Genomic DNA, 19,229 nt, shown 5'->3' on the forward strand with positions numbered 1-19,229 from the left:
TAGATCCAAGGCCTCCAAACAGGTAGGGTGCTGTTGGCTATGGCTGCCAAGAAGAGATGTGTGAGAATCAAGTAGGAGATGAACTCAAACACTTGTCTTGAGCTGGAGCTGAGCTATGAGAAGTCGGAGGAGCAGGGAGAAGAGCTAAATTGAGCTCACCATGGCTCTGATACCATGTTGAGAAACATGGAACTTGAACACAGTTTAGCTATGGAGGCTTGAACTCATAAGCAAGAGACATGAAGACTAATGACTAGACACAGACTTTCACTCAAGTGAATTAGGTTCCAAGATAGATTAGCTTGGACTCATAAACACAATCTTGAGGGGATAGGGTTACAGACTGTAAGTACAAAGTACAATAGCATTGCATTGAAAAGTGAACCAAGTACATGCTTTTATAGCTTTCCAGTGTCTCCACTCTCCTCACTGTGCATATGGGATTTAGGACATCTCTTCCTAGAGCATACATCATTTGTCTATTTCTTATATCCTTAAAATTATGGACAATGGCATTAAGAGGTGTGGCCATATGCCAAGTATGACTCGTGCAATATTGTTCCACTAACTAAAGAGCGTACTTCTGTGATACAAAAATACTACCCGTGGAGTGAACTACCTCCATTCCCCAAAAATAAGACAACAAACCAAGGTCTGTCATCTTAATTGTAGAGCAAAGTTGGGCCTTGATCTTTGCTATGGCAGCAGAATCAGAGCCGGTGATAAGTAAATCATCCACATATAGCAGGATATAGCTGACCCACCTTGACATGGTATGGATATATAAGTTCAGGTCATAAGGGATAGAATGAGACCTTATCTTTCAGGTCAACAGAAGAAAATAAGAGATGTTGCTCCACATAGACTTCCTCCTTCAAATAACTGTTTAGAAAGACACTTTTAACGTCCATTTGATAGATCAGTCAATTGTGGTCAACAACTAGCGCAACCAATAGACAAAATGATGTCAACCATGTAGTAGGAGCAAAGATCTCTTCATAACCAATACCTTGTTTTTGTTGAAACCCTTGCACCACAAGGCTAGCCTTGTATTTGTCCAAAGTCCCATAAGCTTTAAGCTTATTTTTGAAAATCCACTTTGTTCCCAATGACTTTCTTGTAGCTTAGACGACCACCAAGGTCCAAGTCTCATTTCGGTCAATACACTCTAGCTCCTCTTCCATAGTCTCTCGCCATTGGGGGTATTGAAAAGCCTCTTGTGAATTATCCGGCTTAGAATGCGCTATGTAATCAGCTATAAACAGCAACTCAAATGAAGTGCGAGGCACAAGCTGGGTAGATCTTCTAGGGGCCTTTGGAGTGGAATTTGTTGGAAGGGTCCCTGAATCTCACATGGTCTATTGGTACTAGTGAGGTAACGGGTCTCGCGGAGGAGGCCTGGGAGATGAAGAATGTGCGGATGGGTCAAGAGCGAGAAGTAGACTTAAAAGACATTACCTTAGTAGGAACAATGTGAGAAAAGGACACAATATTTGATATAGAAGGTTGCACAATGTCTCTCTCATCAAACATTGCATCTCTCCTAACAATCACCTTGTTTGTCCGAGGATCGAACAGACAATAGGCTTTCGCTTAGGAAGAGTATTCTACAAAAATCAAGAGATCAACATGGGGAGTGAGCTTGCCTATTTTGTCATAAGGGGTATGCACATAAGCATGACTCCCAAAGACTCTAGAGTGGGAAACTACAAGGCAAGCCAAAAAATGCCTCATACAGAATTCTTTGAGGAACAGCCAAAGTTAGGCACTGATTGAGGATATACACCAAAGTATTAATAGCCTCAACCCAAAGAGGCTTAGGAATCTCTACTGTGAACAGCATAGAGTGTGCCATGTTCATGATGGTCTGGTTCCTACACTCTACAACTCCATTCTGGGAACGGGAGTTGGTAGAGGTAACCTGGCTTTGGTCAATGGAAAAATTGAGCGATCGTGAGCGTGAATCGTGACTGAGGAGTTGTTCCCAACTCGGGCGTGCCCAATTGCAAGGGCTCAAGAAATAAAAATGTATGTGATGGAGGTCATATGATGAGTAGCTCCATTGTTCACAATTCAACAGTAGCTAAAGTGCTCAGTTGTAACGAGTGGGCCTCTATAGTCACCATGCTAGGTGGCAACTTGCAAATGTGGACTAAACTTGCATTCTCAAATGTCTCTATGGAGTCAACGCAGGCCTCTGCAAACCAGTCAGACAAGCCCTTTGGCATTGAGAACGTTGTCGGCTGTGATAGTTGACCGGTGGTAGTGTGGGTCTAGCCTCGCCACTATCCCTGCTAAGGGATGCCACCACCAAGCCTTCCCTGTTGGGGTTACCCGACTTAGGGTCTGAAGTTTGATTCTCAGTTTTTGGTGCTGTGTCTCTTGCATTTGATTGACACTTGTCGTCAAAATGGCTAGCCTTCTAACAATGTTGACAATATTGATTTTTCTTCTATACATTTTGCCACTCGAATTTTAGAGATGATTGGGAGTGTCCGTGGCTCACTAGTTTGGTTTTGATTTGAAATTTGAGTTTTTTTAAACTTAGATTGGAATTTTGATTTTGTTTACCTTTCTCTGATTCTCGCTTTTGAGAAGAAGCAATGAGAGCTCTCTTTATAGAGATCAACCTATGAAACTAATCGAACAATTGAGCGTAACACATTAGTTGACACTCAAATTCATAAAATGTGGGCATGGGGGCTATGAGATCACTTGCTGCACAAAATGGAAATATTTTCTTGGCAGCTTGTTTAGAAACAATGTGACCTGATCATCCGAGGACTTAGGAGTCCCCATGATAGAGAACTCGGCGTGAAGACACCGATACTTAGCCAACTTGACTTTCAAGTCATCCCGGTCAATGATTTTAAAGTTTTGGAGCTAATGATCCAAATTGATGTGATGGGTCCTATCTCGAGTCACATAGCGGTCAATCAAGTGTATCCAATGCTTGGATGCTAAGTCAAAATGTTGAAGCTATGAATGAAATTCAAGTAATAGACCTTGCATCAGTTTGACAATAGCAAAGGCATTCCTAGCTTTCATGAGCAAACAACCTCAAATGAATTAAGTGTGGAATTAAGTTGGGGTTTCAACCCCCGCACAATATCCCATAGGTTTTGGGAGTCATGGATATGTCTCATGACGTTTGACCAAGTAGTGAAGTTCAACCCATTAAAACAAATCTTATCATTAAAGACATTTTTTATTGATGAGGACGAAGAACCATGAGGTGTGGGATAGGTGAAATAGGAAGGAGATAGTTGAGGGGGATAAGTAGGAGAAAGAGGTGGGTGGACCGAAATAGGCTAATATTTTCTAATGGTTGCTCATGAATGCAGAGGTACTAGAACATGAATATTTCTATGAAGTGTCGGTGAAAGTGAAGGCATTGGGACACGTAAGCCCTATCCAATAGACAGCTAGGGCACAACAAAATGACTAGGTCCACTAGGTAATGCCATGGAGGCAAACTGTGGCACCAACTAATTCATACTCGGTGGTGGCTGGGTGGCATTCCCAAGCTATGAAAAACCCAAAAGTGTGGGGATGGAAGGATGAACCTCCATCATGGGGACACCATTCGGTTGAGGAAAAGATGAGGTCCTAAAAAGCCTGCCCATTGGTGAAGGACCCCTTGGTGTGATGTGAAAAGACGTGTGATGCACTTAATGGAGGCTGAAAGGAAGGTGCAGTGGAACTAATGGGTGGAATGGGTGGGAGATTAAATGGATTTGTCATTTGAGTTGTTGTGGACAAAGTGTTAGGTTCTGTTTGTCCATTAAATGCAAATGAAGAAATAGATGAATCACCAAAATCATATTGACTATGAGATGTAAAAGCTAAAGGAAAATATGAAGGAGCACTCACCATAGTTTATTGCAATTTTTGTTTGCCTTTTCTTGAGTGCAATTGCAAATATCTATCCTCTTCAAAGCTAATGAACCAGTACTTGGTATAAAGAGTTCATTATAAGTATCTCCAATATCTTGCAGAAAAGAGGAAGTGAAATCAAAAGATTGAGAAGTAGCATGCATATCTGACATGGGAGTGAATGATTATGGAATAGAAAATGGCTTATACTCCATGCCAATTTCCACGTAAGGATGATCAGTCCTTTGTGGAACTTTCGTCCTACTTGCAAATTCATTGGACCGGTGCACCGAATCTAACGGGGAAAACTCAAAATTTCCTTCAATTTGCTATTCAGCTCGATACATGAGAATGAGGTCATATTTGGCTCGTGAAATCTCATATGTTTTGTGGACTCCATGGTAGTCCAAAGACTCTTTGGCCATGTCGGATGGAGGAGCAAGCTGTGAAGCCCACTCCATCGCGTATCTCAATGTGCTAGGCTCTAGAGCATTGTGATGATGTGGTGAATTTGTGTTCGAAGTCATCTTGCCCTCTTGTTGTTCGTGCTTCTTGCAAAGGGCTTTCAGATCAAAGGCCGAGTTTTTGTGGAAGAGAGCCTTGCTCTAATAGCATGTGAAGAAATACCCTAATGTAGAAACATAAATGAAAGCGTATGGCAAAGCATAAACTCAAGAGAAGTTAGGGTTAGGGTAACTTAGAGACAATGAATGTGAATGATTGATTGAACACTGAATATACAATGCTCATGCAGCAAACAAACCATGCAGGAATGAAAACTGCACCCTGAACTTGTGTCTTGAGGACGGAGGCAGAGGTGCTGAGTGGGAGAGTGTGTCGTACTCCTGACGGATCCCGAAACGCAGCGAAGGCAGTCTCCAAGAGTTGAACACCAGCAAATGCAGCCTAGAAGACTAGATATAATGCAATCAGGTAGTAGAGGAGAGAAAACTGCAAACGCAAGCCTCTAGGAGCAGGGCGATAGGCAAGAGAGCACCAAGGTGAGATGAATGCAGAAATCAGGGGCAAATGCAGCCTGCCGCAGTAAAATGCAGACTTCTAGGAGGTTGCCTGCAGCTGGCAATGATGCAGATGCAGCAAATGCAGGGTATGCAGCCATGGGACAACAAATGCAGCCTTCTAGGAGGTGGGCGACAGTTGATGACAGCACCTAGGAGTGATCACCACAAAGACAGGGCTGGAAACAGACATGTGATGGGTGTAGACAGCAATGGGCAGCTCCAACTAAGATGTCCTCCGCGAACGGGATGTGGGCATTGAAGCTAGAGGGCCCGAAACCTGCTAAAACGAGATTGAGGCTGAATGATGAGTAGCCGATCTATTTATAGAAAGTTTCAGGACCTTGTACCACACGCCAGTTTGGGGATTTAATTAATTGAGCGTTTTAGGGCAGTTTTAAGTGGCTAATTCAGCATGTAATGCTTATGGTAGCTCAACACTTTGTGTATTTGAATGTTGTCCATCCAGATGATCTTGTTGAGGTCAGTGTGGGTTAACTCTAGGAAAGCAGAATCTAGTTATTCTATAGGGTAGGAGGTGGTCCAACTACAAGCCACGTGCTAGTTTGGGCATACCAGCACTCTGTATTGCCCTGCGCTGCAAGTGAGTGAGATGACTAGTGCAAGTCTGGAGTATGTGTCTAGGGAGCAACCTAGGAATGGAGGTGATTGTCTAGAAGAGGGCATTTGCTACCATCTCTGAACTTCCTTTCTCTGCTTCTACTATCTCGTGGTATCGATGGCTTACTCCAAATAGTTCTTTCTTGACACTTACAACGAACTTCTGTTGCAACATTTTTTTTCTCAATCGTATCGAATATTCTAATCTTTATTGTGCTCTCATTGTAGACTGATGGATGTTATTCACTTTCTTCAACACAATCATGACAGTATTACTCACATCTCAAGTATATGAATGCATTCTCTTCACCATCCCATCCCCATCCTCCATCTCTGCATTTGGGCATCCCGCTCTGCATATTCACGTTATTCTCAAGTTACACTTATACAATGTCAAGCTTCCTTGTTGGTTTGTACCTAAGTCTTTGCTTCATCCCTAATGCTTGTTGTGCTTTTCTTTCTGAAGTTGGATGGTCCGAATCATCATTCCACTTCAGTATCATTGCTGTCAAGCTACTTCACTCTTCATAAGTGGCATATGATTTCATTCCACGATCGTCTTAATCACGTTAAACTGGTATCTTTTTTGGTTGTGTAGGTCATGTGAGTCGTGAGATCTAAGAGAGGCTAAATGGGGAATCCCATGCATGCATTTTAGTTTGGTCTGCATGTATGCATGCTTGCATGTGTGAGTCAAAGCTAGTACTTCATTTATGGATAACAGAGTGGCTTATGTGTTTGTCTGGTTATGCTGTGGGACACAGCTATATAACTTAACAAATTTGGTACTATGGTCTGTAAAGAACGTAAATATTATGTGGTCAATGCTTAAGATGAACAGTCTTTGCATTAGCATCGTTGAATAGCTCTTTGAAATGTCAAATTCCAGGGCTATTATTATCATTTCCTGTTTAAGTACATTTCCTTGTGTTTTGTTTTTCATTTTGACACTTGTCCTGGTTTATTTACGTAGGACCTAATGTACTTGAGTTTTGACGTATGTATTCTTTACAGCAACACATGAGTGAGATGTTCGCTTTTCATGCAACAATGATGTCTAATACACTTGGTACATCCATATTGGTGTTCACTAGAAGTGGGTTTATGGCAATGTTGCTCAGCCATTATCGTCCTGTTGGCACAATATTTGCTTTCACAAACGAGTGAGTACCTCCCTAAGTTATTTATTTTTCCCTGTATTTTCCTGCATATGTGTCATCAACTTACGGGCATGATGTCAGCGGGTAGAACATATGCATCCCTTGTTGACCTCTTGGAGAGGTGGTGCAACAGGGGGTCCACTGGTTGAAAAAAGATCATTGCATGCTTTCACCTTTCCAGATAGGTGCTACTCCTATCCAGGAATGAAAAACTAATGGTGAACACAATGGCTGGTTTCAAGTTATCTGTTGCCAAGGGTTCTTGAGATAGGAGGTTATTTAAGCAGATGTTGGTGCTTTTTGTAGGAAGACGATACAACAGAGGCTAGCCATGTACCGCGGGGTTAGATCGATCATTATGCCATTCTCAGAAGATGGTGAAACAACGTTCTCTGAGGCTTTGGCTCTTCTTCTGGTGTGACAATCTCTCTATACCCCTTCCTCTCTAAAGTTGCAGGATGTATATAATTATGAAGTATCCTTGTGTTACATGGCCTGAGTGAATGTCTCAACTGTATCTTGTGATGCTTTTTAATATGTACGAGGATGGCTGAGCTGGTTTGTGTTGGATGCTTTTAGAAGCGTGGCTTGTTAAAAGCTGGTGAAGAAGTTGCTCTTGTTCAGAGTGGCCGCACACCCATATGGCGCTCAGAGTCTACCCACCATATCCAAGTGAGGAAGGTTGTAGCATAAATGGTGAAGAGACCATTGTATCATAGAATCAGGTAAGGCCATAATAAGATGTTGAGCTTTTCTGGACTGGGGACCATTAATTTGCTATTTATTTATGCATCTCAGTGATGTTGCAAACAAAATCTTGGGAGCTGATAATAGATGGTGATAACCAGTTTTTACAGTAGAAGGCACATTGAAGTTTATACCCTTCTGAAAGGAGTTGGGAGCAATAAATTGGGGGGTTGGCTGATGCTAAGGAGGTCTAGTTTTTGTCATCTATTTTATAGGTTATGACCCTGGAAGAATATTGTAAATTGCGGAGTCCAAAATTTTTTCAAGATTGCAGCATTAAGGAATATTTAGCAATTGGTATTGAGAACTATTGAGTGTGATTGCTTGCCATTCAGCTAGTGTGAGTGATTGTGCCATTTATGTTGGAGATCCATGTCTACTTAAAGGCTGGCATGGTTTAATTTTTCTTGGTGTGTACATGTGGCCTCTTGTGTTTTAAGAGGCTTCTATATATGATAGATATATACAGTTTTACAATGTAAGTTTTCCATTTTCTTTTTGATGCAACTTGAAAAGAACTTGAAAACCGGATCTAACTTAATGTTGAAATATGTGATACAAGATCTCACACACACACACACACACACACGTGTGACACATTAGCATCCATATTGGCGCGCATATTCAATAGAGCAGTATGTGGGTGTTTTTTGACCCCCCAAGTTATAGAACCATCATGATCAAACATGCATTAGCCAAGATATATGGAACTATATTGGAGCATGAGCTTAATGCGCAATCCACCAGCTGCTCCCTCTATGATTGACGATGGAGTTCTATCTGGAGTCATCTTGTGGCTTTATAATGATGCATTCACATGGATACACATCTACCCCACAGCATATGGGCTACTATTGAGGAGATTCACTCATCGTTTAAATGGAGACATAACAGATGAACAGATATCCCAGCAAAGGATAAGATTTACTAGCTCTATGACCAAGAGCTTGAGATGCAAGAGCACTACATATGTAGATGTACATTATACTATGAGATATGGGCATGGTACAATTCTTTCTTTTTTAACGGCTTTGGACCGCCTTGTTATTTTTCAAAGTATGAGGACTATACATGTCTAGGTCTCTTCCTCTTGGAGCTGTAGAGCTATTGAATAGCAGTTTTGCGAGATCAAAGACCAACTCACTTGAAGTGACCTACATAGAGAGCACTGGTAGACTTCTTCCATGCATTAAACCCTACAAACGCTTGCCTAGTACAGACAAAGCCACCTTGCCCAACATCCTCCATACTACATGACAGAGACACTAGACAACCATTTCACTCTATGAAGCCATGTCTACCAAGACAACGATCACAATCAAGGAGGCCACACCAAAGTTAGATTAGAGACATCATTTTGAGACATTAGTGAATCACCACCAAGCACATCAATCCAGTGGTTAGGGACCTTATCATAACTAACATCATGCGTAGAACTTGAGATCAATTGCAGCCTCTAAACATTCTACACATAGAGCTCCAGATATACCTTGTAGCTTCTCATTATCTCCACCATAGTTTCTTAAGTACTTGTTGTTAGACTAGGAGTAACCTTTCATTCTATTGATGAGAATATTATACTTGCATGTGCTCTAGCAATATCTCATTGTGCACTTATCTTCAACATTGTCTCATAAGCCACTTAATTTATTGTGTTATGCATTTTACAAATGAGATGATATTCGATATGAATGTACTTTGGATTATCTCATTGGCTACATTTTCCTTGTGTATACATTACTATGCATTTCTTTCATCTCTCCCTCTCTCTCTCTCATGCCAAAAAAGATTTAGATTAAAACATTAGGATTCCAGCTAGTTGGAGATAATGTAGCCATTTTAGTTATAAGAGTTCAATATTGACACTGTCTGACATTAGACTTTGGCAGTGATGAATTATGGTCTTCTTCTATAGATCAAACCTTACGAACACTATTACCCTAGTAGAGATAAAGCTAACTTGCCAAACACCCTTCATTCCACGTCAAGGAGACATTATACAATCATTTTACTTTATGAAGTTGTCTATACTAGGACCATCATGATCACAATCAAGGAGACCACACCAAAGTCGAGTTAGAGCCATCATTTTGAGACAGTAAAGAATCACAAAGCACATCAATCAAGCGGTTATGAGACATATTGTAGCACATCATGCATAGAGCTTGAGATCAACCATAGAGCTCTATATGTACCTTGTAATTTTGCATAATCTCCATCATATTTCCTTAAATACTTGTGCTAGATTGGGACATCCCTTTTATTCTATTGATGAGAATATATTATACATGCATGCACTCTAGCATTATGTCATACACTTATTCTCAACACTGTCTTAAATGCCAATTAACTTATTAGTATCTACATTTTATTAATGAGATGATATTAGATATGAATGCGCTTTGGTTTATCTCATAGGCCACGTTAGCCTTGTATAGACATTGATATGTATTTCTATCCTCTCTCTCTCTCATGCCAAATAAGATTTAGATTTAAACATTAAGATTCTAGCTAGTTGGAGATCATGTAGGCATTCTAGTAACAAGAGCTTGATACTAACACTATCAAACATAGTCTTTGACAATGATGAATGATGTTCTTCCATAGATCAAACCTTGCTAACACTATTAGTCTAGTAGAGACAAAGCCACCCCACCAAACATTCTCTAGTCCATGTCATGGACACTCTAGACAACCATTTTACTCTATGAAGTCATGTCTACCAGGACCACAATCACAATCAAGGAGGTTACACCAAATTCGCATTAGAGCCATCATTCTGAGACATTAGAGAATCACCACCAAGCAAATCAATCAAGCGGTTAGGACCATATCATAGCTAATATCATGCATAGAACTTGAGATCAATTAAAACCTCCAAACATTCTACACATAAAGCTCTAGATGTACCTTGTAGCTTCTCATAATCTCCACCATAGTTCCTTAAATACTAGTGTTAGATTACGACTTTCCTTTCATTCTATGGATGAGATGATATTATACGCGCATGTATTCTAGCATTATCTAGTTGTACAACTTATTTTCAACATTCTCTCATATGTTGCTTAATTTATTGCTATCTTCATTTTATTGATGAGATGATATTAGATATGAATGTACCTTGGATTATCTCATAGGCCACATGAACCTTATGTAAGCGTTAATATGCATTTCTTTCCTCACACACACACACACACACACACACACACACACACACAAAATAAGTTTTAGCTTAAAACATTAGGATTCTAGCTAGTTGGATATCATGTAGGCATTATAGTAATAAGAGTTCAATGCAGACACTATTCGACATTAGTCTTTGCAATGATGAATTATGCTCTTCATCCATAGATCGAACCTTACATATACTTTCAGCCTAGTAGAAAAAAAATCCACCTTGCCAAACACCATCCATTCCATGTCACGGAGACACTAGAGAACCATTTCTCTATGAATAATGTCTACCAAGACCACGATCACAATCGAGACCACACCAATGTCAGATTAGAGTCGATTTAGAGCCATCATTTTAAGACAACAGTCTTTGACAATGATGAATTATGGTCTTCTTCTATAGACCATAATTTTAAGACAACAGTCTTTGACAGTGATGAATTATGGTCTTCTTCTATAGATCAAACCTACAAACACTATTAGCCTAGTAGAGAAAAAGCCACCCCACCAAACACCCTCCATTCCATATCACAGAGATGCACTAGACAACTATTTCACTCTATGAAGCCATGTCTACTAGGACCACAATCAAAATCAAGGCGGCCACACCAAAGTCAAATGAGAGCCATCATTTTGACGCATTACAGAATTACCAACAAGCACATCAATCAAGCGGTATGGACAATATCACAATTGACATCATTCATAATTTCTCATAATCTCCACCATAGTTCCTTAAATACTTGTGCCCAACTAGGACTTCCCTTTCATTCTATTGATGATATGATATTATACATACATGTACTTTGGCATTGTGTCTTTGTACACTTGTTTTCAACATTGTCGCATATGCCACTTAATTTATTGTTATCTACATTTTGTTAATGAGATGATATTAGATATGAATGTACTTTGGATCATCTCATCGGCCACATTGGGCCACATTGGCCTTGTTTAGACATTAATATGTATTTCTATCCACACACACACACATACACACCCCAAACAAGATTTAGATTAAAACATTAAGATTCTAGCTAGTTGGAGATCATGTAGGCATTCTAGTAACAAGAGCTCGATACTAACACTATTATCCATTATTCTTTGATAGTGATGAATTATGGTCTTCTTCCATAGATCAAACCCTACCAACATTATTAGCCTAATAGAGACAAAGCCACCTCGCTAAACATTATTCATTCCACATCATGGAGACGTACTAGACAACCATTTCACTCTATGAAGCCATGTTTACCAGGACCACAATCAAGGAGGCCACAAAAATTTTGAATTAGATCCATTATTTTGAGATATTAGAAAATCACAACCAAGCACATAAATCGAGCTCTTAAGGACCATATCATAGCTGACATCTTGCATAGAACATGAGATCAATTGAAGCCTCCAAACATTCTACACATAGAGCTCCAAATGTACCTTGTAGATTCTCATAATCTCCACCATAGTTCCTTAAATACTTGTGTTTAACTACGACATTCCTTTCATTCTATTGATGAGATGATATTATACACACATGTACTCTAGCATTATCTAGTTGTACTTATTTTCAACATTCTCTCATGTGCCACTTAATTTATTGTGATCTACATTTTACTGATGATATAATATCAGATATGAATGTACCTTGGGTTATCACATAGGCCACATTAGTCTTGTGTAGACATTACTATGCATCTCTCTCTCTCTCTCTCTCTCTCTCTCTCTCTCTCTCTCTCTCTCTCTCTCTCTCTCTCTCTCTCTCTCTCTCTCTCTCTCTCTCTCTCTCTCTCTCTCTCTCTCTCATGCCAAGTAAGATTTAGATCATAACATTACGATTCTAGCTACTTGGAAATCATCATGTAAGCATTATAGAAACAAGAGCTTGATACATACACTATCATATATTAATCATTGGAATGATGAATTATGGTTTTTGTATGAAGATCAAACCCTACAAATACTTTTAGCCTAGTAGAGAAAAATCCACCTTGCCAAACATCCTCCATTCCACGTGACTGAGACACACTAGACAACGATTTCACTTTATGAACCCATGTCTACCAAGACCATGATCACAATCCAAGAGGCCACACCAAAGTCAAATTAGAGTGATCATTTTGGGACATTAGAGAATCACCACCAAGCATATCAATTAGGCAGTTAGATACCATATCATAGCTAACACTATGCATAGAACTTGACATCAATTGCATCCTCCAAACATTCTTCATATAGAGCTCCATATGTACCTTTTAGCTTCTCATAATCGCCACCATAGTTCCTTAAATACTTGTGTTAGACTATGACTTCCCTCTCATTCTATCAATGAGACGATATTATACACACATGTACTCTAGCATTATCTCGTTGTACACTTATTTTCAACGTTCTCATGTGCCACTTAATTTATTGTTATATACATTTTACTAATGGCATGATATTAGATATGATGTGCCATGGATAATCTCATAGGCCTTCTTGCCCTTGTGTAGAAATTATTACGAATTTCTCCCCTCGCCCCCCCCTCTCTCTCTCTCTCTCTCTCTCTCTCTCTCTCTCTCTCTCTCTCTCTCTCTCTCTCTCTCTCTCTCTCTCTCTCTCTCTCTCTCTCTCTCTCTCTCTCTCTCTCTCTCTCTCTCTCTCTCTCTCAAAGATTTAGATTAAAAATTAGGATTCTAGCTAGTTGGAGATCATGTAGGCATTCTAGTGACAAGAGCTCGATATTAACACCATGAGACATTAGTTTTTGAAAATGATGAATTATGGTCTTCTTCCACAAATCAAAATCTACAAACACTATTAGCCTAGTACAAACAAAGCCACCCTGCTAAACACCCTCCATTTTGCATCATGGAGACACACTAGACAACCATTTCACTCTATGAAGCCATGTCTTCTAGGACCACAATCAAGGAGGCCACATCAAAGTTGCATGAAAACCATCATTTTGAGACATTAGAGAATCACCACCAAGCACATAAATCAAGTTGTTAGGGACCATATCATAGCTGACATCTTGCATAGAACTTGAGATCAATTACAGCCTCCAAACATTCTACACATAGAGCTCCAGATGTACCTTTTAGCTTCTCATAATCTCTGATCTTGTTAGTTTTTGCTGTTGAGTTTTATTTGGAGGTTCACATGGATGTGAGAAATGCTTTTCTTAATGGTGATTTAAAGGAAGAGATATACATGGAGCAACAAGAGGGATTTGTAGTCAAACATAAGGAAAATTTTGCTTGCAGACTTTATCACGCACTCGATGGTGTCAAACAATTTTCATGAGCTTTGTATTAAAAGATTGATCTCCTCCTTACAAAACAAGGTTTTTCCTCAAATACTTGTGTCCAACTAGGACTTTCCTTTCATTCTATTGATGAGACAATATTATACACGCATGTAGTCTAGCATTATCTTGTTGTACACTTATTTTCAACATTGTCTCGTATGCCACTTAATTTGTTGTTATCTACATTTTACTAATGAGATGATATTAGATATGAATGTACTTTGGATTATCCCATAGGCCACGCTGGACTTGTGTGGACATTAATATGCATTTCTTTCCACACGCATGTGTGTGTGCGCGCACACACACATGCCAAATAAGATTTAGATTAAAACATTAGGATTCTAGCTAGTTGGAGATCATGTAGGCATTCTAGTAACAAGAGCTTGATACTGATACTATCAAACATTAATATTTGCCAATGATGAATTATGGTCTTCTTCTAGAGATCAAACCCTACAGAAACTATTATCCAAGTAAAGAAAAAGCCACCCCACCAAACACTCTTTGTTCCGTGTCATGGAGACACACTAGATAACCATTTCACTCTATGAAGCCGTGTCTACGAGGACCACGATCAAAATCAAAGTTGCATTAAAACAATCATTTTGAGACATTAGAGAATCACCACCAAGCACATAAATCAAGCTGTTAGGGACCATATCATAGCTGACATCTTGCATAGAACTTGAGATCAATTATAGCCTCCAAACATTCTACACATAGAACTCCAAATGTACCTTGTAGCTTCTCATAATCTCCGACACGGTTCCTCAAATACTTGTGTCCAACTAGGACTTCCCTTTAATTCTATTAATGAGACAATATTATACATGCATGTAGTCTAGCATTATCTTGGTATTATGGTCTTTTTCCACAAATCAAACCCTACAAACACTATTAGCCTAGTAGAGACAAAGCCTACCCACCAAACACCCTCCATTCCGAGTCATGGAGACACACTAAACAACCAATTTACTTTGTGAACCCATGTCTACTAGGACCACGATCACAATCAAGGAGGCCACATCAAAGTCAGATTAGAGCCATTATTTTGAATCACATGCACCTTGTAGCTTCTCATAATCACCACCATAGTTCTTTAAATAGTTGTGTTCGACTAGGATGTCCCTTTTATGTATTGATGAGGCAATATTATTGCTGCCTTCAATACCAGATATGGTCATTTTGAATTTCTTGTAATGTCTTTCGATCTACTAATGCCCTTGCTATATTTAAGAGATTAATGCAGTATATTTTTCGACTTTATCTTGATGAGTTTGTCCTAGTCTTCTTTGATGACATCCTAACATACTCCAAGAGAGACGAAGACCATGTATGTACTCTACCAATATCTCAATGCACATTCATTTTCAACACTTTCTTATATGCCACTTAATTTATTGTTACCTACATTTTACTAATGAGATTATATTAGATATGAATGTACTTTGGATTATCTCACAGGCCACATTGGCCTTGTGTAGACAATAATATGCATCTCTCTCTCTCTCTCTCTCTCTCTCTCTCTCTCTCTCTCTCTCTCTCTCTCTCTCTCTCTCTCTCTCTCTCTCTCTCTCAGATTTACATTTAATTATTAGGATTCTAGCTAGTTTGAGATCGTGTAGGCATTCTAGTAACAAGAGCTCGATATTGACACTATCAAACATTAGTCTTTGCAATGATGAATTATGGTCTAATCAATCCATAAACAATATAAAGATTTTTTTTTTCAAGTTTTAGATTAAATAGAATGATTTTTAATGGTATGCTATCTTTGGCATTGTGTATATAAGAATACAAAATGTTATACAATTCCCCATATTTTTAGCTTTTCTTATGCCAAGACTTAGCAATTTCATTGGAATGAAGAGGTAACTTTGGGTAATAATCCCTTGCTTGCATTCATACTCTATATTGATGAGTGAATGTTTTTATCACTCAATATAGCTTTGTTCTTGTTTAAGTATTTGCGATATGTAATGAAGGAATTCTAGCCTAGTCACAATATGTGCTCAAGAGTTTCACGAAAAATTACATATTGATTCCTAGCTAGTGGTTTGGTCTAGGGTGACCAACTTGTAGATGCCCTTAACAAGGCTAATGTCTCAATGCTTTGGACTTTATATAAAAGTAATCTCTAAGGATCAATTATGGATATGGATCTTTGTGTCATTTCAAAATATTTGCTAAATATATTTATTCTATGCATTGATGCATTTATTTTAGTTCCCAAGGAGTTAGTCTTCAAAAATTTTTGCTTTTTTTTTTTGCAAAATCCATCTAAGCTTTTGTTAATTTTATTATTAGCTTAACAATAGGTGGATATTTATAAAGTATACTGCATTGCCTCATTGCTTTAGTAAAAGGAACAATTTTACTATGCAATAAAACGTTTTAGGAATTTTATCATGTATGCCTCCCTTGAATCTTCTAATTTCTCAATTTGGCCACTATTTTGACAATTTTATGCTTGAATATGCACCTTATAAGTGCCTTGTAGTTTCCTAACTATAATGTAAGGTGGATGCAATTGATTGGTGGGATAATGGATCCATAGTGCTATTGAGACTTGACTCTTATCATCGTAAATTGGTAGTGCTTCTTCACATGTTGATATATATCTCTTAAGATTGAGAACGTAGCAATTTCAAGCCATGATTGATCATCATTTGGATTTTGGATAGAACCTAGCATGGAAGCAAACAATGACTTGCATGAATAGATTTTGGCCAAAGAAAATCTAAAGACTTGTATATGTAAATTTTTGTCCCATTGCATATAAAATTCATCTAGCTAATCACAACCACTTTAGCATGCCAATGTCCTCCTCTCCACATAATGTTGTAACCCACATAATGTGGGTCTCATACTTGCGCTCACTTTTTATTAATAATCTCAAGCTCAAGGGGTTCACTCATAATTGTAAGTCTATCACATGGGTTCAACAAAAAGAAGTTTATAAATTCCTTTTTTAGACCCTTAAGGGTATCATTATATGGAGATGTCCATAGCTAAATAGGAAAGTGGTTTGTTTAACCTTTGATAAGTTCACAAATAAGGGATTTTTAAGGCCTTCAACAAGCACAATAGTAAGAATTTATGTGTAGTGACTCACAGGAGGTCCCTAGCCATGTAGAATTATGGCTCTAGCAAAGATATCTCTCTTTGTTGATAGTATTAAGCTATGTAGACTTGTGGCTATTTTAGCCTTGTCTTTGCAAGACTGAAGGAGGAGGGTTTGACCTAAAGGGCATCATTGCCTAATTGATCTCTCTCACTAGAATTCCTCCTCATCTGGCCACCAATGGTACTCTATTGGTTAGATAAATAAAGTTAGCACCCCATTGTCTACTCCTATGGGAATGACAAGGCAGGGTTGTCTAGCCTTATGTCATGCTTTGCTACCTATGACTAGAAAAAGTTAAAGATAATGGTTAGAATGCTTCAACTTGAGAAATCTTGTATGAGTGTTATAGCCCATATCTTAGAGAAGGTGCTTGAGATGGTTAATACATATCTTTGTCAATATCTAGTAGGCTTCTCACAAAAGAATTGCCTTAAATGCCTCAATTTTTGTCAACCCTAGAGCTTGGGGTGTAAGCAAGTTGGTGCTCTTAACACATTGGCCAATAACCTTTTAGTGTTGAAGAATCCTTGAAATGCGACTAGTAAGGAAGAATTTAACCTTCTCCCCAAAAGGCCTAGGAGCATTTGGAAATCTTCATCTTTGCTCTCCTTGATCCTTGAAGGGTATTTAAAACTCTACTCCCTATATGTGCTTCACACAATTTCTTTTAATGCTAAAGATTGAACAAGCACCCACACCTCTTAAGAGCAATTATGTGCTCTCACATATCAATTCCTAGGACTATAAATGCAATATTTTGGCCTTGAAGTGATGTAACTTAGGACTCTTGTTGTATGTTGCCTCTATTATGGTCTAAGAGCATCTATGAACTTTTGAGACAAGGGATTCATCCCCTTGCATGTCCTCCACATGATTAAATCTAAAGTGGAAACCTTGAACAATTTTCTAAATTTAGATATGACTAGGTACCCCACTAAAAACACTCTACTTCTAAGCCGTGGGAATCTTTAGAAATCTACTAAGCATGACTAGGGACCCTCTAGAGGGTGGATGTGGGGCAGCAAGGATGATGGATGGTGGGTGTTGATAGCGTACTAAATTGAAGTGAGAAGGAATGTAGAGGCGAGCTCAAGCTCAACCACCAAGACCCATGGACCACTTATTGTTCAAGCATTTCAAGCGAGCACTAATGGCTACTTCTCATATAGCCGATGTGCTATCCATCTCTACAAGTGTAGTGAGCTTACCTTGATGCCCGAGTGAGTTGCTTCTTCCCTCAAGCACTCCAATAGCCCCATGATTTATTATGCAAGCTCAAGTATTCTCAAGCCTCTTCCTCTCTAAGCTCCATCCTCCATAACCATGAGCAATATGAGAGAAAAGAAAAGAAGAAGAAGGAAGGAGATGGTGGAGAGCTTCACCTCCAAGATCCCTCACTCTCACTCCCTCACTCCCTTGCAATCCCTCCCTCAAGCACTCACAAGCTAGCAAGAGAAGAGAAGAGAAGAAGAAGAAGAATCCACTTTGCCACACACCAAAGAATGAGCTCTCATTCACTTTTTGAACTTTATATACAAAACTCTCTTTCCCTTGGGTGGTCATCCCCTTTTTACATGGCCGGCCATAGCTTAGGGCCCTTTTTTCCATTGTTCTCATATCTTCCTAGCTTCCTTCCTACCACCCATCTACCTTTACAATTTGCACGGGTCATGCACTCTTAAAATAAATCATGGTGCGCCTTGCACTCTTTTACAAAAGTTGACTTGCGCTTTTTCTTATGCGCCTCTCCTTGATTTAGGACTTTTTCACACTTCTTGTGTTTCCCGATTTTTCTTGACGTGCCTTCATCCTCCATTTTGCTTTTGCCTTGGCCTTGTCTTCTGCTTTAGATTTTTTGGATTTTCCACCTTGTTCGTCTAAGGGTTAACATTATCCCCCTCCTAGTTGAGTGACAGTCCCATGGCACTTGCTGAGTGGTGAGTTGGATAGTGTTGTTGGGGTAGCCATGTGGCTTTTTGAGTTTGTATACAAGCCATGTTGGGGGGTGTGTTGGAGGGATTTATGGAACCAAAAGGCCCTTGAGTTGGAAATGAACCTTGGTGTTGGAGGGATTTATGGACCTGTTGGAGGAATTTATTGAACTAAAAGGCCCTTGCGTTGGATATGATCCCTAGTCTTGGAGGGATTTATGGAACTGAAAGGCCCTGGAGTTTGAAATGAGCCCTGGTCCTGGAGGGATTTATGGACTT

The 19,229-nt window shown here is 39.2% G+C and overlaps 1 protein-coding gene across 3 annotated transcripts in view; it reads left to right on the forward strand.

Annotated features, from left to right (window-relative positions):
* The window catches only part of LOC148012462 (pyruvate kinase isozyme G, chloroplastic-like), an 89,763-nt gene extending 81,840 nt beyond the window's left edge, over window positions 1-7,923 (forward strand). The window contains exons 10-13 of one of the 3 annotated variants that reach the window (XM_087668890.1): window positions 6,531-6,679; window positions 6,983-7,091; window positions 7,256-7,401; window positions 7,475-7,923. In XM_087668890.1, coding sequence (XP_087525016.1) covers window positions 6,531-6,679; window positions 6,983-7,091; window positions 7,256-7,369 — 372 coding nt within the window. In that variant the 3' untranslated portion in view covers window positions 7,370-7,401; window positions 7,475-7,923. The remainder of the gene's footprint in view (window positions 1-6,530; window positions 6,680-6,982; window positions 7,092-7,255; window positions 7,402-7,474) is intronic. The other 2 variants (XM_087668889.1, XM_087668891.1) reach the window with 2 other exon arrangements.
* Window positions 7,924-19,229: the final 11,306 nt, after the last annotated feature.

This window comes from Lygodium microphyllum, chromosome 27, assembly GCF_053477565.2.
Source record: "Lygodium microphyllum isolate KBCC chromosome 27, Lygodium_microphyllum_v1.1.10, whole genome shotgun sequence".
NCBI classification, from domain to species: domain Eukaryota; kingdom Viridiplantae; phylum Streptophyta; class Polypodiopsida; order Schizaeales; family Lygodiaceae; genus Lygodium; species Lygodium microphyllum.